Below are 27,721 nucleotides of genomic sequence, written 5' to 3' on the forward strand. Positions count from 1 at the left end.
AGTCTGAGTCGGGTCCTGTCTGGTGACTAGTTTTTGTGTTTCGTAGTCTCCAGTTTCCCGAGGGTTCGGGGAACGCTCGGGGAGCTCTCTTGTTTTCCGCACCTGCATCCCGTCAGCAATCTGCACACCTGGCCCTCATCATCACCCTTTTTTAGGCTCTGGCCAAACATCCAGTTCCTGCCGGATCGTTAGCCATGAACAGTAGGTGTACTGTGTATCAGTTCAGAGTATCTTGCGTGAGTTTGTTGTTTTGTACTTTGTTGAGTTTTTGTGTCCTTACCTCCGTTTTTGTTCCACCTGCAGTCACACGTCCGGAACCTTCACCCCACCTCTGCCTGATGGTCGGCGGCTGCCGAGCCATCACTGGACCTAGTGCTGCACCCCCAACTACTCATCCACGCCGCCCGCTCTGTCCCTGGATTACTCTGCACCTTTTGTTGTTATCCGAATAAACCCTCACTTTCGTTCAACTCTCCTTGTCCTGGTCTGCTTCTGGGTTCTGGCGGAGGGAACTGTGACAATTACATTAAGTGATAGGATTGTGATTAAGAACACCCCTATCTACTTCCGTGATACAAACATTATGACATCGTCCTTCTGAATAAGTCCCTATCCACTCCCATGACACAAACAATATGACATTATCCTTCTGAATAAGTCCCTATCACTTCCATGATACAAACAATATGACATTATCCTTCTGAATAAGTCCCTATCCACTTCCATTGGCCAGGCCCATCCACTCATAGAGACATGATTCATGGGACACAGCCCTCTGCTCCTTCTCACACCAACCCTGTCCACTAAACAGCTGGACCAAAGTCCTGAAGGGAGGGAGGATAGGGGAGAGAGAGAGAGGGAGGGAGAGAGGGAGAAAGAGAGGCCTGGCTGGACCAGAGTCCTAAAGGGAGGGGAAGGGTGGGTCTGGGATTTATCCCAATCTATCCCATGGCCAGAAGGGAAGGCCAGATCCTTTCTCGTGGCCTTTGTGGCTTCCGCTGCCACACCCTGTTCCGAGGGCACGCCCTCATCTCCACAGTTACTGCCAGCCGCCCGTCCGCCCTCCATCACCCAACTGGCCGGGTGCCACCTCACTAACCTCCCTCCCTCCCCTCCGCTGTGGACCGACTGACCCACTGCTGTTACCACAGTAACAGACACAAACAAGACCCAACAGACAACCGGCCGGCCGGCACTGAACTCTCTCTCTCTCTCTCTCTCTCTCTCTCTCTCTCTCTCTCTCTCTCTCGCTCCTCTCTCTCTCCCTCTCTCCCTAGCTCTCACCCTCTCCTCTTTGAACAAAGACCTTCATTGTCACACAGACCTCCACTAAGCCATACCACAGACAGCTAGGCATGCCCAACTGGTCACAGAGAGGAGGGGGGAAGGAGGGGGGAGGAGAGAGAAGGAGGGGTGATCAGTAACAACATCTGTGAAATGGTGCATTTCTCTCCCAGCCCTTCTCTTATCCCTAATCTTCCCCTAACTGGCAACCACAATGCAAAGAGAAGCAGAATATACAAATTCCATGCACACGCACACTCAGATAAAATAAACAAATTTACTTCAGTTGTGGTTGGAATATTTCTAACACACTTCTCTTAGTGCCAGCCACGTCAAAACAACTCGTAAAGTTCCACAGAATGACAAAAGACTTTTGGAAGGATGGGGAGAACATCTGTCTGTGAGGGGGCTGGAAATATATAAACATAAAAAATAAACGGGAATGCGGGTCAGTATGCTGTTTGTTTTTTTACAGGGTCTGTACATTTCAAAGCAGAAGTTTGTGTTCTCTCTCTGTCTCTCTCAATAAGATTTTAATGCAGGAAGGACAGACTCTAACTGCCACCATGGTAGTCATGGGGACACTTCTCATTTTTTATACTTTGGAAGCGAAACCTGTAGTGTGCTTGTAGTCTAAAGTCAGAGACTGTGTCCCAAATGGCACCCTATACCCTACTTACATTTTAGTCATTTAGCAGACACTCTTATCCAGAGCGACTTACAGTTAGTGAATACATATTTTTTTATACTGGCCCCCCGTGGGAATCGAACCCACAACCTTGGCGTTGCAAACGCCATGCTCTATCAACTGAGCTACATCCCTGCCGGCCATTCCCTCCCCTACCCTGGGCCAATTGTGCGCCGCCCATGAGTCTCCCAGTCACGGCCGGCTGTGACAGAGCCTGGATTCGAACCAGGATCTCTAGTGGCACAGTTAGCACTGCGATGCAGTGCCTTAGACCACTGCGCCACTCAGGAGTACTTTTGGGCACTACTTTTGACGAGAGCCTTATGGGCCCAGGTCAGAAAAATAGGGTGCCATTTAGTTTTTGTAGTCTGGAGATTAGTTCATGTGGTAAGTCTGGCCTGTGCACAACAACCCAGGAGGCAAGTCAGAGTAATAACCCAACGAGAAACTGCTGTCTCAGCATGAATCAGTAGTTGTCTAATAGCAAAGGTGTGATACATGATGGAAAGAAAGTAATACAACCTTTAATGGGGAAAGACAATGATGTGGTGTCTTGACACTTACCCTACTCACATTCAAATCTTACACAAGAGGTCCGGACTACTGATGGTTTTCTGTTCTACCTGATAATTAATTGTACCCACCTGGTGTCCCAGGTCTAAATCAGTCCCTAATTAGAGGGAAAGAATGGAAAAATCAGTGAACTAGCTTCGTGATCCAGATTTGAATTTGAGTGCTGTAGCACTTATACTGGATAATATGAAGAAATGCATAGTGCAGAGTGGAGATCTCATATGAGGCGTTTCTATTGTCTGTAGAAGGAGGTATGGGACAACATATATCTGTTTGGGTCACTTGATAAGAAGCCTACTGCTTTAGGACTCTCATGCTATGGCATTGTACTAGTGAGAGGGCATCAGGCCCAGAACTGTTGAATAAGAAAGCGCTTGAGGCCCCTCAACTCCACAACTCAGCAAGATTACAACAGCAGGCAGACTGAGGCTCAGAGGCTTCAACTTTACTGTTTTATGGCAGGATATTTCTCAAGTTCCCCTCAGTAAAACACAATACTATTGGAGAGAAAGGACATTTATTTCCTTTCCTCCAGTGTCACACAGAATTAAGACGGTATCAGACGCACTCAGAGTCACTGAGTCATGGAATTCATATAAAGGAAGTGGACCCAGCCAATTCTAAAAGCTCTGTAACACACACATGCATGCACACCTGACACACGTACACACGCACAAACACACCTTTACCAGCACGTTTCAACTCAACATCGGTTTGTAAGCGTCTCTCTATAAGATTTTTTATTTAAAAGTACCCCTTAAAATTTTTATTTGAGTTGTTAATGTGGTTCATATGTTGCTCAGAGTTTCCAGGCATCTGGTAACTGAAGTGCTACTGTGATTTCACGGTATGAAGTAGATACAAAGCAACCATACGCTTTTCACTTTCTTAAGCCAACTCCCGAAGTAGAGAAATAAAGACTCATTACAGTACTGACTTTTTCCACTTCACAGACAGATATATTTGCGCTTTGGGTACCATAATTGAGTCATTATATATAATTTTGTCCGTTGTGCAAGGATTTGCTGGGAGAACAGAAATATATACTGTATGATCATTTTCCCTATGTACAGTATGAAATTGCAGTGACAGCTTATGGAACAGATGCATTGAATGACTGCAATACCAGGTGCTAGCAGCCACCATGTCACTTGGACATTCGACTTAAAATTGCAATAATGGTCCATTTCTAAAACTCTACTGTAGGAGGAATAGTAATTCTCTCTCCATCTGGACTAAACTGTGTGTATGCTCTTGCGTGAGAGTGTTAAATCCCATGTTTCTCACTGAAGAACAGAACACTGACTACACCACCTCCACAACCCGTTCGAAGCACATGTTACACAATAAAGAATTGAGTGTGAAATTCCAGAACGTGCCAAATATGGACTCTTGTCTTAAGGAATGGCAACTCAGGGAGTGTTTCTTAAAAAACCATGAAGCATGAACCAGTCCCCTCTTTAATGTATCAATTGTGTCTAGAGGCTGACTGTCTTCAACGGATATCCATAATAATTCACTGTGGATTCTCCAGGCCCGGGTTGGATGGATGAGTGTGTGTGTGTGTGTGTGTGTGTGTGTGTGTGTGTGTGTGTGTGTGTGTGTGTGTGTGTGTGTATGCTCCAGGCTAGCATTGCAGGGATGGATGAGAGCAACGACGGTTACAGTCAAATCTGGACCTGGTTTCCGTAATTGAATATGCATGGCAGTTTCAGATATTTCCACCCCTCTCATCCCTCCTTTCCTGCCTTCCTCCCTTCCCTCTCTTGCTTCCTTCCTATCCCTCCCTCCAGTGACAGGCCTGGGGTCTGTTGGATGCATCTGGAAGGAGTACAACACACTTCAGCAGATGTGTATAAATAGGGCCTGTTGCAATTGCTCATAAGGATGAAGTATAAAGGGGAGGTCTCAGCTGCCATAAGCACTCTGTCAGGCAGCCAGCAGCACCCCTTAACTTCTCCACACTGAGGGATTCATCAGATGGTCCAAGGAGGAAGGCTCTGGCCCCAGCATGCAGCAGTATGATGATGAGCCTGTTTGGCTGTAAGACTTCCTGTCCTCACCAGACTAAAGCCTGGCTATACAAGCTACACTCCAGACCTGGGGTCAAATAGGATTGCTTTCTTTCGAATGCTTTAGCTGCAGTTGATTTAGATTTTGCCTGACACAAGAGATCCAACAGATGAATCCCAAGGTGCAACCCCTGTCCATTTACCACTCAGGCAGGCTCAATCAAACACTCAAAGTATTTGAAAGAGAACAAATACCATTTGAACCCAGGCCTACTACATTCTTGTTCCTATCCTCCAGTCAGGCTCCTGTGGGTTTTAATGAGGACCACCGTATTAGTGAGCAATTAAACCCTGGACTAGCAAATTAACATCATAATATTTAAACACATTCACATCCGTCTCTACTGTGTAATGAATGGCATTATGCTGTAAAGTAGGAATGTAACTACTTGTTCTGAACCAGATGCCCAAACCTCACATACTGTACAGCTTAGTGCATATGAACAGACACCTGGACCTCCCCTGCCCTGAGGGGAGCTGGGGGGAGTGCCCTGCCCTCACACAAGGAGCTAGGTCCGGGCCTAGGAACATCTTGAGGGACTGGTAGCTGAGGTACTGTGTGTGTGTTTAAATAAAAGCCATTATGACTGTAAATCATCAGAACCAGCCCACACATACTAAAGAAGTCAGTAAACCTTACACACAATAGTAGGCCACACACAGCAAACAGAATAATTATACACACCATTACACAGGAGGTTGGTGGCACCTTAGTTGAGGAGGACGGGCTTGTGGTAAGGGCTGGAGCGGAAGCACTGGAATGGTATCAAATACAGTACCAGTCAAAAGTTTGGACACACCTACTCATTGAAGGGTTTTTCTTTATTTTTACTATTTTTTACATTGTAGAATAATAGTGAAGACATCAAAACTATGAAATAACACATATGGAATCATGAAACCAAAACAAAAAAACAAAAAAGTGTTAAACAAATCTAAATATATTTTATATTTGAGATTCTTCAAATAGCCACCCTTTGCCTTAATGACAGCTTTGAACACGAAGGTTTGATCTCAGCACAGACTACAGGGTGGGGTTGGGCGAAGGTTATCATAAGCTACATGGTTTGTTCTGTTGTTTTGATTGTGTGTGTGTGTGTACCTTGTCTCCATACACAGTGTGGGCAGGGCATAAGCTACTATTAATAAGTAATCACACTAATCCCTGGTTGTTTCCATTCATACCCAGTTGTGTGTTTATGTGTGAAGGTGTGCACACGCACGCATGTCTCTGATTGTGTGTTCCTTTAAGTATTTGACTCTGCCCAGCCCAGCATGTAGTAGTTTACTTTAAAACGAATGACAGATGATGTCATGACACAGCGTAGCAAACCGCCGTAGCATTTGTTTATTGTAAAGAGAGACCACCTTGGTAATATATGAAGACATAACGCCTGCAGTTTGCAAAAAGGCACATGAAAGATTGTGGTCTGATGATACAAAAATTGAACTCTTTGGCCTGAATGTCTGGAGAAAACCAGGCACAGCTCATAACCCATCTAACACCATCCCTACTGTGAAGCATGGTGTTGGCAGCATCATGCTATGGGGATGCTTTTTACCGGCAGGGACTGGGAGACTGGTAAGGATAGAGGGAGCAATGAATGGAGCCAAATACAGGCAAATTCCTGAAGAGAACCTGCTTCAGAGCGCAAACAACCTTAGACTGGGGTGAAAATGTACATTTCAACAGGACAATGACCCCAATCATACAGCCAAAACAATGCTGGAATTGCTACAGAACAAGAATGTGAAATTCCTTGAGTGGCCTTTACAAAGTATTGACTCAGCAGTGTGAATACTTACGTAAATGATCTATTTGTGAATTTCATTGTCAATACATTTCTAAAAACCTGTTTTCACTTTGTCATTATGAGGTATTGTGTGTAGATGGGTGAAAAAATACATATTTAATTCATTTTTAATTGAGGCTGTAACAACAAAATGTGGCATAAATCAATGGGTATGAATACATTCTGAAGGCACTGTAAATGTAAAGATGTACAGTACATTTATATGCTCTGGGATAAACCACACACACACACACAAACCACAGGAGATCAGATTAAAAAGACGGAAGCAGCAGGACTGAAGTGCAGCAATTTTATTTATCTACAAACAGTGACTCCTGAAGTGTTTTAAAGCCCTACTAAACAAAACAGTTCATAACAGTTCATAACAGATTATAATCAAATCCTCACAATAACAGTTATATTATATATATAATACTAAAGCACATTCTAACAGAATTCTTTGTCTGCAGTGTTTCAGTTACTCTGTGTGCATCTGAAATGGCATCCTATTCCCTATATAGTGCACTACTTTTCACCTGAGCCCTGTTCAAAAGTAGGGCACTATACAGGGAACAGGGTGCCATTTCAGATGCACCTGCATTTCTATAGGCTACCTCCTACTAAGGTATAATACTTCAGTTAGCTCAGAGTAATCTCAGGGTTTCCAACTACAGTAACATTCTGACCATATTGAATTGTACAGTTTACGGATGGTCACTCTATATCCTATAAGTTTAGCCTCACGTTTGTCATCACTTACAGTTGAAGTCGGAAGTTTACATACACCTTAGCCAAATACATTTAAACTCAGTGTTTCACAATTCCTGACATTTAATCCTAGTGAAAATTCCTTGTCTTAGGTCAGTTAGAATCACCACTTTATTTTAAGAATGTGAAATGTCAGAATAATAGTAGAGAGAATGATTTATTTCAGCTTTTATTTCTTTCATCACATTCCCAGTGGGTCAGAAGTTTACATACACTCAATTAGTATTTGGTAGCATTGCCTTTAAATTGTTTAACTTGGGTCAAACGTTTCGGGTAGCCTTCCACAAGGTTCCCACAATAAGTTAGGTGAATTTTGGCCCATTCCTCCTGACAGAGCTGGTGTAACTGAATCAGGTTTGTAGGCCTCCTTGATTGAGGTCAGGGCTTTGTGATGGCCACTCCAATACCTTGACTTTGTTGTCCTTAAGCCATTTTGCCACAACTTTGGAAGTATGCTTGGGGTCATTGTCCATTTGGAAGACCCATTTGCGACCAAGCTTTAACTTCCTGACTGATGTCTTGAGATGTTGCTTCAATATATCCACATAATTTTCCTTCCTCATGATGCCATCTATTTTGTGAAGTGCACCAGTCCCTCCTGCAGCAAAGCACCCACACAGCATGATGCTGCCACCCCCGTGCTTCACGGTTGGGATGGTGTTCTTTGGCTTGCAAGCCCCCCCTTTTTCCTCCAAACATAACGATGGTCATTATGGCCAAACAGTTATATTTTTGTTTTCGTCAGACCAGAGGACATTTCTCCAAAAAGTCCAATCTTTGTCCCCATGTGCAGTTGCAAACCATAGGCTGGCTTTTTTATGGCGGTTTTGGAGCAGTGGCTTCTTCCTTGCTGAGCGGCCTTTCAGGTTATGTCGATATAGGACTCGTTTTACTGTGGATATAGATACATTTGTACCTGTTTCCTCCAGCATCTTCACAAGGTCCTTTGCTGCTGTTCTGGGATTGATTTGCACTTTTCGCACCAACACGTTCATCTCTAGGAGACAGAACGCGTCTCCTTCCTGAGCGGTATGATGGCTGCGTGGTCCCATGGTGTTTATACTTGCATACTATTGTTTGTACAGATGAACATGGTACCTTCAGGCGTTTGGAAATTGCTCCCAAGGATGAACCAGACTTGTGGAGGTCTACCATTTTTCGTCTTGGCTGATTTCTTTTGATTTTCCCATGATGTCAAGCAAATAGGCACTGAGTTTGAAGGTAGGCCTTGAAATACATCCACAGGTACACCTCCAATTGACTCAAATTATGTCAATTAGCCTATCAGAAGCTTCTAAAGCCATGACATAATTTTCTGGAATTTTCCAAGCTAAAGGCACAGTCAACTTAGTGTATGTAAACTTCTGACCCACTGGAATTGTGATACAGTGAATTATAAGTGAAATAATATGTCTGTAAACAATTGTTGGAAAAATTACTTGTGTCATGTGTAACAGTGTTGCTTCCGTCCCTCTCCTCGCCCCTACCTGGGCTTGAACCAGGGACCCTCTGCACACATCGACAACAGTCACCCTCGAAGCACCGTTACCCATCGCTCCACAAAAGCCGCGGCCCTTGCAGAGCAAGGGAAACAACTACTTCAAGGTCTCAGAGCGAGTGACGTCACCGATTGAAATGCTACTAGCGCGCACCGCTAACTATCTAGCCATTTCACACCGGTTACACATGCACAAAGTAGATGTCCTAACCAACTTGCCAAAACTATAGTTTGTTAACAAGATATTTGTGGAGTGGTTGAAAAACTAGTTTGAATGACTCCAACCTAAGTGTATGTAAACTTCCGACTTCAACTGTATGTTGCCCCGTCTTCTTTTCCTTCCTTCATTCATTCATTTGTCCCATAGCCGTAGTACAATGCAATTTCCTTATGCAATTACTGGTATAGTCTTCTTATTCTTAACAAATCAATAAACACATCCTGTTTATTTCAAAACCAATTTAAAATGATTTCCATGTCCAGAACCCCATACAGTACTGTACATAAACAATCTACCTTCCCATGCCAACCCAGTAACAGGACCCTCAAAATAGCCTGGTTCCAGATGTGTATGTGCTATGTGGATACTATGGTATCCACTGTCGTGCAATGACCATAGGTAAAACAGTACAAACAGATTGTGAACCTGGCTACCCTCAAAAGACCCTCAACCCTAAAATACCATCTTTTAAAATGATCCAGACTCTTTCTGGAACTTAAACCCCAGAGACTTTTTCATCCATTTGATCAGGAATGTAGTCGGGCGGCCAAAACTGTATAAATCTGGTTCTTTACCCATACACCTGCAGCCAGACTACTCCATCTCTCCCAGGTACCCCTGCATGCCTATCAGCATGTTACCATGACAACACAGCACCTTCCTTTAAACACCATGTATCACTACTCTGAGGAAATAGATTTGTTATGTTACAGACAGGGATTATTTTACCTTTTTCACCTGGTCTCGTCTCTAAACACCCCCTCGAAGGATATTTTCTGAACTGTCGCGTTAATAAAATAAAATAAAATAGGGGTAATAAAATAAAATAGGGAAATAAAATATTTTTATTGCAGTACTTAAAGTAACATTTTATATGGGGTTATAATGTGCTTATATTATATCCACGCTTGTAAATATACATAAACATGACATAAACTAATCATGAACTCATAAAAGGTGAAGAATTGGCCTCCTGGCCCTTGTGTTTTCGTGGGGAGAGAGAGAATGGTAGCCACATACAGCAATGTGGTGCTTTTTTACTAAGGACCCACTCAGGGTTAAATTGTGTTCCATAAATAACATAAAAACGTTGAAGCGTAAATAAAATATAATAAGTGTTTTGAAGCGTCAATCTTATCCTGGTGTCATCTACACTATATATACAAAAGTATGTGGACACCCCTTCAAATTAGTGCATTTGGCTATTTTAGCCACAACCGTTGCTGACAGGTGTATAAAATAGAGCACACAGCCATGCAATCTCAATAGACAAATATTGGCAGTAGAATGACCTTACTGAAGACCTCAGTGACTTTCATCGTGAAACTGTCATAGGATGCCACCTTTCCAAAAAGTCAAATCGTCAAATTTCTGCCCTGCTAGAGCTGCCCAGGTCAACTGTAAGTGCTGGTATTGTGGAGTGATAACGTCTAGGAGCAACAACAGTTCAGCTGCGAAGCAGTAGGCCACACAAGCTCACAGAACGGGACCGCTGAAAGCTGAAGCGCGTAAAAGTCATCTGTCCTCACTGGCAATACTCACTACCGAGTTCCAAACTGCCTCTGGAAGCAAAGTCAGCACAAGAACTGTTCGTCGGGAGCTTCATGAAATGGATTCCATCGCCGAGCAGCTGCACATAAGCTTAATATCACCATGTGCAATGCCAAGCGTCGGCTGGAGTGGTGTAAAGCTCGCCGCCATTGGACTCTGGAGCAGTGGAAATGCGTTTTCTGGAGTGATTAATCACGCTTCACCATCTTGCAGTCCGACGGACGAATCAGGGTTTGGCGGATGCCAGGAGAACGCTACCTGTCCCAATGCATAGTGCCAACTGTAAAGTTTGGTGGAAGAGGAATAATGGTCTAGGGCTGTTTTTCATGGTTCGGCTAGGCCCCTTAGTTCCAGTGAAGGGAAATCTTAACGCTACAGCATACAATGACACTCTGGACGATTCTGTGCTTCTAAATCTGTGGCAACAGTTTGGGGAAGGCTCTTTCCTGTTTCAGCATGACAATGATAACGTCTAGCGAGGTCCATTCAGAAATGGTTTGTCGAGATCGGTGTAGAAGAACTTGACTGGCCTGCACAGAGCCCTGACCTCAACCCCATCTAACACCTTTGGGATGAATTGGAACGCTGACTGCGAGCCAGGCGCAATCGCCCAAAATCAGTGCCCAACCTCACTAACGCTCTTGTGGCTGAATGGAAGCAAGTCCCTGCAGCAATGTTCCAACATCTAGTGGAAAGCCTTCCCAGAAGAGTGGAGGCTGTTATAGCAGCAAAGGGGGACCAACTCCATATGAATGCCTATGATTTTGGAATGAGATGTTCGACGAGCAGGTGTCCACATACTTTTGGTCTTGTAGTGTATATTAGAGGGCTGCAGTGCTAGGAGGCTGAGGTGGGCGTGGCCAGGTGGTGCAATATTTGGGGTCAGGGGTTAAATGGGAGGAGCTATAGGGGCTGGAAGAGAGGCCTTGGGTCTCTCAGGGCTGCTTATAGAAGGAGCTATAGGGGCTAAAGCCTAGTGATAATAATACTGTATTGAATTGTGGTAGTAGTGTTGGAGAGCTCAGGTTGAGGCTGGGGACGGGACAGACCGCAGTAGCTCAGGGCTGGGCCTCTGTGCTGACCTCCTTCTCATAGATGTAGCTGCCCACACCACCAGTGTTCACTCCTGGAGACACAAGAACACCACAGACAAACAGACATCTAAGTCAGTATCAAATGCTGAAAATGTGTTACAGTAGAACTAATGACTTATTTTCTGTTGGTGGTTTTGCATCACTTTTATGTAGGAAGAGCAATATGAGTAGTTTCTTTTAACAGCTATAACTCACAGCACAGGCTATTGTTAAGGTATAGCTAATACCTATGTTGGGCAACAGCACCACCTAGTGGTTGAGTAAAGAAGTCAAGCACCAAGCACCTACCTTTGGGTCCAAAGAGACAAGCATAGCATGGCTTGTGGCAGTATGGCTGGCCATTATGCTGTTATAACACAAAAGACACTGTATGAAAATGTGTAACCATACCATGTATTCATTGAGAACATCCTAATTATGATGCATTTATGCCATTCAGGTGCATTCAAGAAGACCGGCTTGAGCAAGGTGCTGTGTAGATTCCCTAATCTTGATAACATAATGAGTAGTTATTTAGGATGCAAGATGATTTGTAGATCAGTGATTCTGTGTTGTGCCTTGCTCAGACGGATTCCCTTGAACATTGATTGTGTTTTTGCAGCTGGACTCTTCCTGTTTAAATGTCCTGCCTCTTTCCCCTCCACTCCTCATCCCTTCTTTCTCCCTCCCCTCATCTCTCCTACCTCTGCGTGGCTGCCGGCGGCCAGGGTCTTGCTGCACCTCTCACAGCGGAGACAGGGCCGATGCCAGTCCTTCCCCAGGGACGTCACCTTCTCAGCTGTCACAAACAGTAGAGTAACTTATAAATGAATGACCTCAGCAGCAGGTGCCTCGGAAATGTTAAAATGGAGCACACATCACCATGGCAACTGCACGACAGGTCAGGTTCTAATCTAACACCTAACTTCAAAGTTAATTCTGAGCCTGGTAGTGTGCGATGGCTACTTACCAAAGTAGACCTTCTTGTTGCACCTGGGACACAGGTTGGCCTCACCAGAGAAGGTGGTGATGCTGGAAGCTGTAAAGAAACAGAAGAGTCAGAAAGAGAGTTCACCAGCAGATAACACACACACACACACACACACACACACACACACACACACACACACACACACACACACACACAGTAGTATGGCCTCTGGCCTGCAACTGTGGGAAAACGCAGTGTGAACAGCTTGAGAAAGTCCCCTGTGACCATCCCTGGTGTGAGCCTGGCTTGTATAGTAGGTGTTACGGATACAGGTATCCTGTGTGTGTATTTGTGTTTTTCCTCTCCTTCTGCCCTAATCACAGGTGTCCCTTGTGTTCCTGATTGGAGGTCGTTGGTGTGTCCCACCTGTCAGTCATCAGTTCATCTGCTGATTGCTGAGGTGGACCAATCAGTGGACACTCCTCCTGATTACACCACCTGTTTGTGCTTTTCATTAGCCAATCACAGCACACCTCCCCTGTTTTAAAAACCCAGTTAGACAGGTTTTTTTTGTTGTTGTGTGCTTGCTTACACATTAGGCTACACAGACTGAAACCGTTTTGATAAACAGACTACCTTTGTTCCGTAGTAGTCCTTGGGTCCAGCTCCTTTCCGTTTACCGTGAGTTTAAAATAAACATTTTGTGTTTGACGGTAGGATTGGTCGTCCGGTTAGAATCCTTAGATACTGGTGCGGCGCAGTCGTTCATACTATCTGATGCGTTGCCATTGTCCGATTAATACATATTGTGATTCCGGTGTGTTAGTCCAGGGAATTGAAATGGGATTCGTGCCATTGCACTTTGTGAACGTACACTCTGAGTTAGTCAGTGGATTGTTCAGAGTTGGCGTAGGTCCTATGTTGCCAGTAAAAGGTGTGACATTTATAATGGGCAACGATATTGCCGGAGGAAAGGTGATACCTGTATTAGATAAGTGACCAGTCTCTCTCCGAGGAGCTGGCACAGAGTTATCCACGTGTTCCCCGCTTGTGCTGTCACATGTGCTCAAGCACGACAAATGGGTGACGTGATATATTTGTCGAACACTATTCTGTTCAGCGTGTGACCCAGAGGATAGCTTGTGTGCTACATCTGGTAAGCTGGTGCGGTCTGACCAACAGCCCAGGGAAGGGAAGAAGTATGTGGAACTTGTTGCTGACGCAATACAGTTACCAGTCACTCGTGAGCAGCTGATTGATAACCAAAAGGTTGACATTAGCCTGGCTAAATGTTTTTCTAGTGTTGTCTCAGTAGAGGCGCTAAAGAAGAAAAACATGGCGTACTTCATTGATGGTAATCTCCTCATGCGTAAAAGGACATCCCATGTTGTATCTTACGGAGATTGGAATGCTGTTTACCAAATAGTGATTCCTACAGCCTTTCGACAAAATGTGTTATCCCTCGCTCATTATCACCAGTGGTCCGGACATCTGGGAGTCACCAAGACTTATGATCGGGTTCTGCGCCATTTCTTTTGGCCCGGTTTAAAACAAGATGTGGCTCAGTTCTGTCGGACATGCCACACCTGTCAAGTAACTGGGAAACCGAACCAGGTTATTCCTCCCACTCCTCTTTGTCCCATACCTGTCATAGGTGAACCATTCCAACATGTGATGGTTAATTGTGTTGGACCATTACCGAAGACAGAATCTGGTAACCAGTTTCTGTTGACGGTTATGTGTATGGCCACCAGATACCCAGAGGCCATTCCTCTGCGTAGGATTACTGCTCCGGTGGTGAGTAAAGCCTTGATTAAATTCTTAACTTTTGGGTTACCTAAGGTGGTACAAACTGATCACGGTACGAATTTCCTTTCTAAGCTTTTCAAACAGGTGTTAAAATCCTTGTCAATTACGCACCGTGTGTCAAGCGCATATCACCCAGCGACTCAGGGTGCGCTTGAACGTTGGCATCAGACACTGAAGTCTAAGCTTCGTAAATATTGTTTGGAATCTGCGCATGATTGGGATGAGGGAGTTCCTCTAGTTTTGTTTGCTGTCAGTGAGACGGTACAGGAATCCCTAGGGTTCAGCCCAGCTGAACTGGTGAGAGGACTTAAAGTCCTTAAGGGTCAGTTTTTATCGCAAGAGTTGTGTGCGAAAGACCATGTGTTGGACTACGTTAGTCGCTTTCGTGAGCGCCTACATTGTGCCTGTGCTCTGGCAAAGGAAGCGCTGTCTTCCTCACAGAGACGTATGAAACGGCACTATGACAAAGCGGCAGTTTTTTGTTCGCTGCAGCCGGGTGACCAATTTCTTGTATTGTTGCCTGTACCAGGAGCGTCACTGTCGGCATGTTTCTCTGGTCCTTATGTAATCAAAAAGAAACTAAGTGAAACTGATTACGTGATCCATACTAACTATTCAACCATTGAACAAGAAGCTCTAGCTTTGTTGTTAACTCTGCAGTACTTCAAAAAAAAAATATTTTAGTCATTCAGCAGACGCTCTTATCCAGAGCGACTTACAATTAGTGAGTGCATAAATTGTTCATACTGGCCCCCCGTGGGAAGTCTGTTGGTTCCAGTGCACTACCAGTGATAGTGTATACTGACCATAACCCTTTAGTTTTTCTCCACCGTATGTACAACCAGAACCAACGCCTTATGCATTGGGCACTTATTGTGCAAAATTATAATTTGGAGATCCGCCACAAAGGGTTTGGCTAATGTGATGGCAGATGCTTTGTCTCGTGTTTAGATACGTATGATTTATTTTCTATCCCGTGAGGATGCCATTGCTCTTTGACTTTGTTTTGTATTCTTTATAGTACTTGAATCGCAAACCATTGTATGTTTGCTCTTTTAAGGGTGGAAGCGTTACGGATACAGGCATCCTGTATGTGTTTTTCCTCTCCTTCTGCCCTAATCACAGGTGTCCCTCGTGTTCCTGATTTGGAGGTCGTTGGTGTGTCCCACCTGTCAGTCATCAGTTCATCTGCTGAGGTGGACCAATCAGTGGCCAATCAGGGTTTTCATTACCCAATCACATCACACATCCCCTGGTTTAAAAACCCAGTCAGTTGTGTTTCTCATTGGAGACTGTTTTTTTCCTTTCTTACACATTAGGCTACACAAACTTCTTGTCACAGACCTTTTTGATAGACAGACTACCTTTGTTCCTTCATACACCACATAGTCATAGCCAATACATCTCACTTTGTCCTGTTCCATGTGAGTATGTATTACTGGGGTGTCTTGTTTGCTGTTTAGTCCCTATTTTACCTATGTTTGTGCCTAGGAAAAGGGGATTTTTAGGAAGTCGCCCTTGGGCATACACTACCTGTAGGAAAACGTTCTCTAAAAACACTAGTTAGACCTGAGCGGACCACCCACTGTATTTTTGTATAGTTAGTAGTAAGCTAAGTGGTTCTTGAGGCAGGCAGGATCAGTTTAGGGGTTTTTGAATGTATTTCATTCCTTGGATCCAGCTCAGACCCTTTCCCCAAACCGTTTACCGTGAGTTTAAAATAACCAATCCTACTGTCAAACACAACGTTTGTCTGTGTATTTTGTTCTCACTGTTCCTTTCCACTATTCTAATTCGCATGAGTTATGTCACGGGTCTCTTTACCATCGACCCTAGACTTTCAAACGCCACGGGGTTCGTAACAGTAGGTCTCTTATCACTGAGTCAGCAGGAAGACCATGTGGGTCTGCTACTCCTTTCTATCAAACTCAGATCCTTTGGCAGCTACGTTCACTATTTCACAACTTTTCCCATGTCATCACGTAATATATGTGGACACATTCAACATGTACACATGCATGCGCGAAAGAACGTGCACACACAATAGCATGTACCTTTGACAGGTGCCCTGGGAGCAAACACTTTCTTCTCCTCAGCAGGCTTAGGGGGGGCGTTCACGTCAGTAGGGGCTAGGTTATTGCTGACGGGGGCTTCGTACACATAGGACCCTGCTCCGCCAATGTTCACACCTACATAGGGCAGAGAGAGGTTAGAGTTTAGATTCAGACCAGAACGATATATACAGTACAAGTCACGTTTGGACACACCTGCTCATTCAAGGGCTTTTCTTTATTTTGACTATTTTCTACATTGTAGAATAATAGAAGACAAACTATGAAATAACACATATGGAATCATATAGTAACCAAAAGTGTTAAACAAATCAAAATATATTTGAGATTCTTCAAATAGCCACCCTTTGCCTTGATGACAGCTTTGCACACTCTTGGCATTCTATCAACCAGCTTCACCTGGAATGCTTTTCCAACAGTCTTGAAGGAGTTCCCACATATGCTGAGCACTTGTTGGCTGATTTTCCTTCACTCTGCCGTCCGACTCATCCCAAACAATCTCAATTGGGTTGAGGTCGGGGAATTGTGGAGGCCAGGTCATCTGATGCAGCACTCCATCACTCTCCTCCTTGGTAAAATAGCCCTTACACAGCGTGGAGGTGTGTTGGGTCATTGTCCTGTTGAAAAACAAATGATAGTCCCACTAAGCCCAAACCAGATGGGATGGTGTATCACTGCAGAATGCTGTGGTAGCCATGCTGGTTAAGTGTGCCTTGAATTCTGAATAAATCAGTGTCACCCACAAAGCACCCCCACACCATAATACCTCCTCCATGCTTTACGGCGGGAACTACACATGCGGAGATCATTCGTTCACCCACACTGCGTCTCACAAAGACACAGCGGTTGGAACTAAAAATCTCCAATTTGGACTCCAGACCAAAGGACAATTTTCCACCGGTCTAATGTCCATTGCTCGTGTTTCTTGGCCCAAGCAAGTCTCTTCTTCTTATTGGTGTCCTTTAGTAGTGGTTTCTTTGCAGCAATTTGACCATGAAGGCCTGATATACAAAGTCTCCTCTGAACAGTTGATGTTTAGGTGTCTGTTACTTGAACTCTGTGAAGCATTTATTTGGGCTGCAATTTCTGAGGCTGGTAACTAATGAACTTATCCTCTGCAGCAGAGGTAACTCTGGGTCTTCCATTCCTGTGGCGGTCCTCATGAGAGCCAGTTTCATCATAGCCCTTGATGGTTTTTGCGACTGCACTTGAAGAAACTTTCAAAGTTCTTGAAATGTTCCATATAGACTGACCATGTCTTAAAGTAATGATGGACTGTTTCTCTTTGCTAATTTGAGCTGTCTTTTACCAAATAGGGCTATGTTCTGTATACCCCCCTACCTTGTCACAACACAACTGATTGGCTCAAACGCATTAAAAAGGAAAGACATTCCACAAATTAACTTTTAAGAAGGCACACCTGTTAATTGAAATGCATTCCAGGTGACTACCTCATGAAGCTGGTTGAGAGAATGCCAAGAACGTGCAAAGCTGTCATCAAGGCAAAGGGTGGTTACTTTGAAGAATCTCAAATATAAAATATATTTAGATTTGTTTAACACTTTTGGTTACTACATGATTCCATATGTGTTATTTCATAGTTTTGATGTCTTCACTATTATTCTACAATGTAGAAAATAGTAAAAACAAAGAGAACCCTTGAATGAGTAGGTGTGTCCAAACTTTTGACTGGTTCTCTATATCTATATATATATATATAACAGAAAACCAGCAGGCTCCGGACCTTGTAGGGTAGGATTTCAATACCCCTAACCATAACTCTATTCACTACTTTTAACAACTTCCACTGAACATTTTACAAAAACACATTCCCTTGAAGAACAGTGCAGATGCAAAGTTTGTGCCGTCATTCTGTTACCAAACTTTGCATCTGCACTTTTCTTCAAGTATATGTGTTTTTGTAAAGTTTTCAGTGGAAAATGTTAAACGTTGTCCTTGCGCATAGAGTTGTATGGTTTGTTTAACGTTGCAATCATTGGTTTTTGTTTGGCATTCATTTTAAAGTGAAAAATCTGAGACATCATTCTGTTACCATGGAATTGCCCCCATGATCTAATGTATGCCTAATGACAATAGTAAGATGTACTTCACCTTTTGGTCCAAAGAGGGCAGCATAGCATGGTTTGTGGCAGAAGGGCTTCCCATCGTGCTGTAGACAGGGAATAAAGAGAAGAAGAATGACTGACATTGAGTAAATAACATGTATAAGCCCAAAGCTCACAAGACTGACAACCATAGCTTGGCAATTTCCGTCTTCTAGCCAGACTCATGCATCTTTGTGAAAAAAAGGTTATTGGATTGTGTACGCGTGTGTGTAGGAGAGAGAGAAAAAAACACCACAGCCTCCTGAGAAAGAGAAAGGGAGATATAAAGTGAGTCTGGCTTGATCTCTATTTTCCATAGGACCCTGTCAGTTGTGTCACAATGCTCCAGCCCAGGTATCAGTTGTGGTTGAAAACAGGAGACCAGTACTGTTGATTAATCAAACACCTCACATCAGGGTCCTTTTCAGTAGGTGGAAATCATTTCGAAATTTACTGAACATGACCCAGTATTAGGGTTGCAAAATGCTGGTAACTTTCCCCAAATTCCCAGGTTTTCCAGAAATCCTGGTTGGAGGATTCCGGATTCCCTGTTTATTCCCTCATGATTCCAGGAGATCCAACCGGATCTCTACCAGATTTTTGCAACCCTATTCAGGAGAGTTGTGAGCGTGTATGGGCCTTGTAGGATGACCGAGGTCAGTCTAATGCTTAGAGATGGGTCTGTCAGGACCCTATGTCCCTCCTAATGCATGCTGGGATGATGGTGGTCATGTAACAGCATGGACAGGCAGACAGGCAGCAGAGGGATCAGGGCCTGGGTCAGATAACAGACTGTCGTAGAGAAGAGGAGACGTCCAAGTAAGTTGAATCTTCTTCAAAATAGTAACAGTGGTCATGTAGCCTAAGTCAGCCAGGCGGATCAGGGTCTAGGCGAGTGGCGCAGTGGTGTAAGGCACTGCATCACAGTGCTAGCTGTGCCACTAGAGATCCTGGTTCGAATCCAGACTCTGTCGTAGCCGGCCGCGACCGGGAGACCCATGGGGCGGCGCACAATTAGCCAGCGTCGTCCAGGGTAGGGGGGAGGGAATGGCCGGCTGGGATGTAGCTCAGTTGGTAGAGCATGGCGTTTGCAACGTCAGGGTTGTGGGTTCGATTCCCGCGGGGGGCCTGTATGAAAATGTATAAACTCACTTAACTGTAAGTCGCTCTGGATAAGAGCGTCTGCTAAATGACGTAAATGTAAATGTAGGCCAGAGAGAAGACATCCAATCCAGAGCTCTTTCCTAATTCATCTTTCCTCCATTCCTCGATTTCTCTCCTTGCCGCCTCGACAAAATGGATTGGAGAAAAAGGTCCAAGGGGAGGGACCTTGGACATTCTCCTCCAATACAGTGGGGAGGAGAGAGGATGAATTGAGATACAGGCAGGGGGGGATGAAGGAGGCCATGGTACCATCGCCACAGCACAGGGCCACGTGCCAATGCCGACTGTGGGAACAAACTGCTTTACCCACACAATCCCTCCACACACACACGTGGCATCTTATTCCCCTCAGAAACCCAGAGCAACTCTTCTCAACTATTTATAATGTATTATCCATGACAGGAATTAAATGTAGCGCTGTAACAGGAGCTAAGAAACAGACAGACAGATCCGTAGGGGTTGTAACATCTATGGTACTATGGGGCCTATACAGTAAAGGTTCTGGTAATATTAGGCTCTCTCTGACTAATAGGCACTGATGGGTTTGTCAGGAGGGAAGGGCCAGCACACAGGGCTTCATTGTGTCCACTAGACTGCTCTGGTCCCCTCACAGCTCTGGTTGTATTTCACTACAGTAGGACCTGAAAGATGGATTACCCAGCCCAGTGTGTGTGGTTATATTTCACAGCAGTAGGACCAGGAGTACCCTAAAGATGGATTAACTATCTCAGTCCAGAGCCCAGAGCCTAGCCTACTCACTTCCCAGACACAAATCGAGGATACAATCTCATTTCCAGTTTTCCTACTTCCCACATCCATTTCTGCCTCATGCACCAATTCATGTTGTTACTTCTATGACCAGAGAAAGTGAAATATTCCTTGATATTAAAAAAGACAAGCCGCTTATAATAACAGCGCAAACTTATCAAAACTATACTAATTCATTGCAACTGCAGTGCTGGTTGTAGCGTGAGTGGAAGTAGGGAGAACACACAATGTATGGCTTATAAAAGTGTTGAACAAAGTATTGACAGTGCTGAATAACTACTTAAACATGAACTTGCTCACAAAAACAGCAGCTCTTTGCTGAATTCGTTGAGTCTCTTTAGTCATGGTTTTGAAATCTCACATTATCAACTTTGCTGTGCGTTCAAGGCTTATTTTTTACAGTCTATGGCGTGAGGAAACTGTGCAGACACGGTGATCTGAGCTATCTGATTGGCCAGCGGTAGGCCTATAGGTGCACCTGTTTTGCTCTCTGGGCCTGCCGGGCAGGCGGAGTTCTGCCTTCAGACACATGAAATGGTTCAAAATGGGAAGACTGCCTTGTCTGTGCTAGGGCTGCTGAATAAATAAAAATAGGAACGCAAGGCTTTATCTTTTATTTTTTTTTGGTAATCAACTAGGAATGCCTTGGAAATCGACGGGTTGGTGACCACTGCAATACACTTTTACAACATTAATTTCATTTTAATAATGTTGAAGTACTAACAATGGAATGTTCCTCAATAAAAGTGAAGAAGATGGGACTTTACACGGGTGTCCCAACTCTGTGGTCACTAAAGATCCCATGGGGGGGGGTGTTGCTTATATTTGTCCGGTTTTCACTGCATGTGTATATCAAACTGTATTCCTATCATGTAATACTGTGTATAAAAGTACCATGTATGTGAAGTGTATGAATCATGTACATGTAACAAAATCTGTAGAAAAAGTAAAACAAAGTTACTTTTGTCCTCCGAAGAGCGCCAATAAAATAAATACAAATAAAGAGTATGTAAGTGGGGTTAGGGTGGTGAGTTTCCCCTTACACTGTAAAGAGCTTTGGGTGTATAGATAAATTCCATGTAAGTTCAATCTATTATTATTATTAGTCTTCAGTTGCCTAGGTAACACCCCCCTCCCTGCAGCAGCACACATAGAAATATAATGAATAGAACAGGCTTGGAACCTCTAACCTTGGCAATTTGACTGGTAAACTCATGGGTACACTTGCAATGGCTGCCTGATGCAATAATTTCCATGGTAATGTAGATTGTTTATTCAAATATTGTTAACTGATGTGGCTCATGCAATGTAATGTATTTTTTGTAATGTCAGTTGAGTTGAATCAACAAACCACAGCACATGTTGATGGGTACACTTCCTGCTTTGCTCCTATTAGTACACTCACAATGGCCGCCACTCCACCCATTATGCCATCGTTGACTTGAATGGGGACACCCGTTCTATTCATTCTATTTCTATGGCAGCACATGCAGTCTGGAGTGGAGGAAATGTGCTTCTTTTTTGGGGGGCTATCGGAGCGGTTATTACGGTGACCGCGATCATTTGGCTGGCCAATTACCGTCATCCAAAATCCATGACCGTCACAGCCCTAGTCTTTCCCCGACCCCCGAATCCGATCTCATAAAGCCCCCTTCCTCGTGAGACACACACACACCACCACCGCTCATCCTGCTCCCTTGGCCTTTGCGTGGTAAGTCGCAGGCCCATTATCAACTGTATACCTGTATCAGGCCCCATGGTGAGGGGGATTAGTACAGACATGATCTTGGAGTGTTCTTTGTGTGTAGTAACAGAGTTATGACCTCCTCCTTGGATAGAGCCAGGATGAAAGCTTGGCCTGTGTTTGTGTGCATAATGTGTACTATGGAGGCAATTTTACATCTAACTAAGACGTTTGGTCTAATGAATATGAATTCGGAGGACAGAAGTTATTAAATATTAAAGCATTAGACCTATCACTAAAAGCTTTAGTCATTCAAAAGTTATACTTAAATCCGAACTGGTTCTCTAGCAAATTAGTAAGATTGTCTTACCCAATGTTCAAGAATGGCCTTTTCCCCTTTATTCAGATTACAACCTCTCACTTTCAGTTATTTGAAAAGGAAATCATCTCCCAAATATCACTATTTCTAAAACAAGCCATAGAAAGTTGGTTGCAATTTTCTATTTAATCCTCCAGAAACGACAGAACAAATAATGCAACAAATATTGTGGTTAAACTCAAATATACTAATTGATAAAAAACCATACTTTTTTGAAAGAATGTTTAAAAAAGGTATAATCTTCGTAAATGATTTCATAGGTAGGACTGGTGGAGTTATGTCGCACATGCAGCTAACAAAAACATATGGAAATGTTTGCTCTACCCAAACATACAACCAAATAATTGCAGCATTACCGCAAAAATGAAAAGTGGAAGGGGGAAAAAGTAAGGAACTTGTCTGTCGGCTCTGCATTAAAGAACATAATTGGTTAAAGAAAATTGTGATAAATAAAAAAGTATACCAGTTTCATTTAAGGACCAAAAGATTGACAGCCATCCCATATAGATTGCAAAATAGTTGGGAAGAGATATTTGACGTACCGACCCCATGGCATAGTGTTTATGAACTGATACATATAACGACGCCGGATTCAAAACTTAGAATTAATCAATTAAAATTATTATACAAAATTCTTGCTACCAATATAATGTTATTTATATGGGGGATACAATCTTCCCAGCTCTGCAGATTTTGCTGCGAAGAGACAGAATCACTAGATCATTTGTTTTGGTACTGTCCATTTGTAGCTTGTTTTTGGACACAGGTCCAGGAATGGCTAAAGGATTGCAATATTTACCTGGAGCTAACCCTGCAGATAGCATTACTGGGTGATCTGAAAAGTCATAGTCAATCGATCAATAATATAATAATACTTTTAGCAAAATTGTTTATTTTCAATTTACAATCTGTAGAAACAATGAGAATAGAAGGGTTCAGAACTTTTGTAAAACATTACAGTACAGTTGAAAAATATATGGCAAATAGAAATCCAATATGAATGGTGCTAATAGATAGATGGGAGGTGTTGAATGGAGTTGAAGGATGGGACTAATAACCACAACAAGATAACTAATGTAAACAGTATGCAAAGAGGCACTGAGTTTGAAGGTAGGCCTTGAAAACATCCACAGGTATACCTCCAATTGACCTAAATGATGTCAATTAGCCTATCAGAAGCTTCTAAAGCCATGACATCATTTTCTTTAATTTACCAAGCTGTTTAAAGGCACAGTCAACTTAGTGTACGTAAACTTCTGACCCACTGGAATTGTGATACAGTGAAATAATCTGTCTGTAAACAATTGTTGGAAAAATTACTTGTCATGCACAAAGTAGATGTCCTAACCAACTTGCCAAAACTATAGTTTGTAAACAAGAAATGTGTGGCGTGGTTGAAAAATGAGTTTTAATGACTCCAACCTAAGTGTATGTAAACTTCCGACTTCAACTGTATATATATATATATATATATAATGGGATGTATAGACATTATGGACAGTAAATGGGTAGAATGGATAGAATAGGACAGTGAACTGTTGTATCTACAAGTCCCTGATCATTCTCCTTGCTGTCGCCATTAACATGACGTCAGTCTCTACAGCAGAAAAGTTCAATTTGTAAGTCGCTCTGGATAAGAGCGTCTGCTAAATGACGAAAATGTAAATGTAATAAACAGCTGAAAAAACCTTGCCGAAGACCAAAACGAACAAAAACGTTACAAAATGTCGTCATAATGAATGCACAAACTGTTCCAAACTGTTTAGGATGGGAAGTATTCGGACGCCTTAAGGCTCTGCCATCTGCCATCCATGGAGCCCCAGGGGGCAGAGGTGCCATCTCCCCCCTCGCTACCCCCCTGTCCTCCTGCTTATAGAGACCCTGACCTCTGCTGTACTGGGCCTGGGATCACCTCACAGCATATATCACACTGACTACATTCCTTGTCTTGTCTTAAAGTACACTACTAACCCCCCCTCTGAACCATCCCTTCAGTTTCCATGATGATGGGGTACAGACTTTTCTGACCACGGCCAGGCTCTCACCATGGCAATGTAGCCTAGCCTAAGGCCGCTGGTCGGATTTGGGATGTGCTGTCAATGGAGAGGACGGACTAGCGTACATGTAATTGTGTGATCTGCTGTGTGTCCATGGAGAGGAGGGTGGACAACAACAACCCAGGCCAGTACTGCCAACATCTACTAGTAGCCTGGCCCCAGACCTGTTTGTGCTATATTGGAGTTAGTTAAAGCCTGGTCCCAGATTTGTTTGTGCTGTATTGGGAGTTGGTTATAGCCTGGTCCCAGATCTGTTTACAGTATACAGTACAACTAGATCTGGGGCCAGGCTTATCTACTACTGGGGTCTGGAGGGAAATTGTGGAGAGGACATGGAGAAACAACATTTATATGATGTAATCATAATAGAGAGATGAAACAACCCAGGCTAGGACTGCATCTAGTATCTACTGATGACTGGCTAGGGTCTGGTCTGGGGGGAAATAGCTTTTGTGTCATAAAAAAGCTGCAGAATTCACATCCTTCTTTCCTTCCTGTTTTGTTCTGATCCAGATCTAGGGACAGGGCTGTTTCACACTGATGTAACCGATATGAGGGAGGACTGGAGGGGATATTCAGTCTTCATGTACAGACAAGGTGGAAATAGAATGGCTGACTGCTAGGTCATGATAAAGCCTGCAAAATGTCCACCTCTCCTTCCTTCCTGTTCTGATCCAGGCACAGGGACCAGTGCTGATTCATACTGATGTAAGAGTGTGTGGAGGAGATATGAGAGAGGACTGGAGGGGATATACTGTATTCATTATAAAACACAGACATGGTGGAAATAGAAAATAGAATGGCTGACTCACTGACTTAAATAGAACAGTTTTATAATATATTGTACTGGTATTTCTATGGGCTGCTGGCTAGATCATAAAGTTACAGCTAACCTTCAGCAAGGACACAGGCAGCACATCTACAGTGTACAGCTGTAGGCTAAGCTCTAGGCCTATAGAACGGTGATGGTAATGTTTCAGTGTCGTTTTGAGAGCTGCTGATCCATCTGGATGTAATGTGTGTGAGCGTGAGTGTGTGTGTTAATTAGTCAATATAAAACTGAGGCCTGCATTGGGTTTTCCGAATCGGTTATACCCCGTGGACCTATAAGGACTGGTCCTATGCGTGTGAGCCTACAGACCCAAAGATATTGACATCATTGATTATCACTCACCTCAGCATGTCCCCCTGCATTCAGGGTTTTGTTACAGCGGCCACACTTCAGACAGAACTTATGCCAGTCCTTCCCCAGAGATGACACCTTCTCAGCTAGAGAAAGAGAGAGAGGAGAGAGAAAGAGAGAAAATGAGAGAGAGAGAGAGCGAGAGAGAGAGAAAGAGAGAGGATGTTATTAGTGTAAACACACTTTAAATAATGAGGCATTTAATTAAAATCAATGACTACACTTCCTTATCTCTCAGAAGGCTGTTACTTTCATTTCCTTAGAGACAACACTAGAGGGAGAATGGAGGTCATTTCTTTACAGTATAATGATTTTCTGCTCGCTCCACTGATTTCTCTTTTGACTCCTCAGAGAAGGGTCATTAGGATACTGTCTGAGAGTGCTAGTGCACTATACAGGATGCTGCTGTAATAATGTCATCATCATACAGACAGACAGCAGATGCATGAGGCCCAGGACAGCAGGGTGTCAACAGCTAACCCAGATCCCTTAATATCCCTCCTCTCCTCCCCCTTCCTCTCTCTCTATACCCCTCCCTCATCCCCCTCTCCGACTCCCTCCAACCCCACTCCTCCTCCTCGACCCCGTTTCCGTCCTCTTTCACCAGTCTCAGTCTCTCCCAGACCAAACCAGACACTTCCCCAGACATGAGTGGTCCTAATTATAGCCAAGTTTCCAATTATACCCCCCTCCCTCACCCTCCCTCCAGACAATGGTCCAGAAGAGGCCTGCAGGACCAGCTAACTCCACTACAGGAAACACCTTCTCTAATCATGGCAGGCCACAATCAGCCGGACGTCAGGCCAGACCAGTCGCCGCTTCCTACAGTACACCTCCCTCACCCCCCCCCCTTTCTACCCCTCCTCCCACCCCCTCCCTCCCACCCCCCCTCTCCCTCCCTCTCTTCTCCACCTGGAGTGAGCAGGATTGTTTAAGAAGGATTGTTTCAGACCCCCCTCTGCTCAGCGACTGACTCCCCACCAGGCAGTTAATTTCCTCTCCAAGACAAGTTTCACTTCTCACTGTCAACTGCACTAAAACAAAAGGAGGATGTAGACAGTAACTAGTTGGACCTCCCACAAACACAACATAGCACAGACTAACCTGAACATATCTCCAGTGATAATATTGACAGGGGTCAGGGGAAATTCCATCAAATCACAGATTAGCCTCTAAATCAATGCTTTCTAACCAAACAGTGACAGTGTCCTAAGAGAATGTATTAGTGGGATAGGAGGGACATCAAGCAGCTGTAATGCCAGCCGGCCACTCCTCTGTCATTGTGTGTGTGTGTGTGTGTGTGTGTGTGTGTGTGCAGAGGGACAGAAGGCTATGCCAGCCAGCCCTCTGTCATTGTATGAGGGTTAGGTGATAAACTGCACAAATAAAACAGCTCTTCAGTTTAAATGGATGTTGTTATTGTAAGAGGAGAGAGGTTGTTAAAAGGGGTGTCTGGGTTATGAGTGTGTGAGTTATAGTGTGTGTGTGTGTTGCAGTGTAGGAGGATGGTCCAGCTGTCTATCCCCTGGCTATCCTCCAGCCAACCACTCCCCCTATACGGTACCACACACAACATTATCCAGCCTGGGTGACTGGAGGCACGAACACACACACACACACACACACACACACACACACACACACACACACACACACACACACACACACACACACACACACGTGTGACCCTTTCCCATTATGGCTAGAGAACATACAATATTGGCACCCTTGCACATTTCTTAAATAATTTCCTATTTCTTCTCAAATAAGTTGTTATTTTTAAACGTTGGGTTAACATACTGTTATTGGATTTTCAACATTGCAAAAATGTATTGGCACCCCGGAGCTAGTACTTGGTTGCATACCCTTTGGCCAAGATAACTGGCAACAAATGCTTCTTGGAGCCACCAATGAGCTTGAATGTTGGCCACTTTTCAGCATCAAACTGCTCTAATTCATCAATGTTTGAGGGTTACCCTCCACTAATTGCAGTTTTGGTGCTTTGTAGCTCAGTTGGTAGAGCATGGCGCGTGTAACGCCACAGTAGTG

The 27,721-nt window shown here is 43.9% G+C and overlaps 1 protein-coding gene across 1 annotated transcript in view; it reads right to left on the reverse strand.

The window, feature by feature from the left end:
• Positions 1 to 11,180: 11,180 nt before the first annotated feature.
• LOC121539567 (cysteine-rich protein 2) overlaps positions 11,181 to 27,721 on the reverse strand; it is a 56,891-nt gene continuing 40,350 nt past the window's right edge. Inside the window, exons 2-8 of the mRNA XM_045223594.1 lie at positions 25,664 to 25,758; positions 18,445 to 18,502; positions 16,315 to 16,449; positions 12,491 to 12,559; positions 12,225 to 12,319; positions 11,830 to 11,887; positions 11,181 to 11,573 (exon numbers count right to left, since the gene is read on the reverse strand). Coding sequence (XP_045079529.1) covers positions 11,506 to 11,573; positions 11,830 to 11,887; positions 12,225 to 12,319; positions 12,491 to 12,559; positions 16,315 to 16,449; positions 18,445 to 18,502; positions 25,664 to 25,758 — 578 coding nt within the window. The 3' untranslated portion in view covers positions 11,181 to 11,505. The remainder of the gene's footprint in view (positions 11,574 to 11,829; positions 11,888 to 12,224; positions 12,320 to 12,490; positions 12,560 to 16,314; positions 16,450 to 18,444; positions 18,503 to 25,663; positions 25,759 to 27,721) is intronic.

The sequence above is a fragment of the Coregonus clupeaformis genome, chromosome 11, assembly GCF_020615455.1.
Source record: "Coregonus clupeaformis isolate EN_2021a chromosome 11, ASM2061545v1, whole genome shotgun sequence".
NCBI classification, from domain to species: domain Eukaryota; kingdom Metazoa; phylum Chordata; class Actinopteri; order Salmoniformes; family Salmonidae; genus Coregonus; species Coregonus clupeaformis.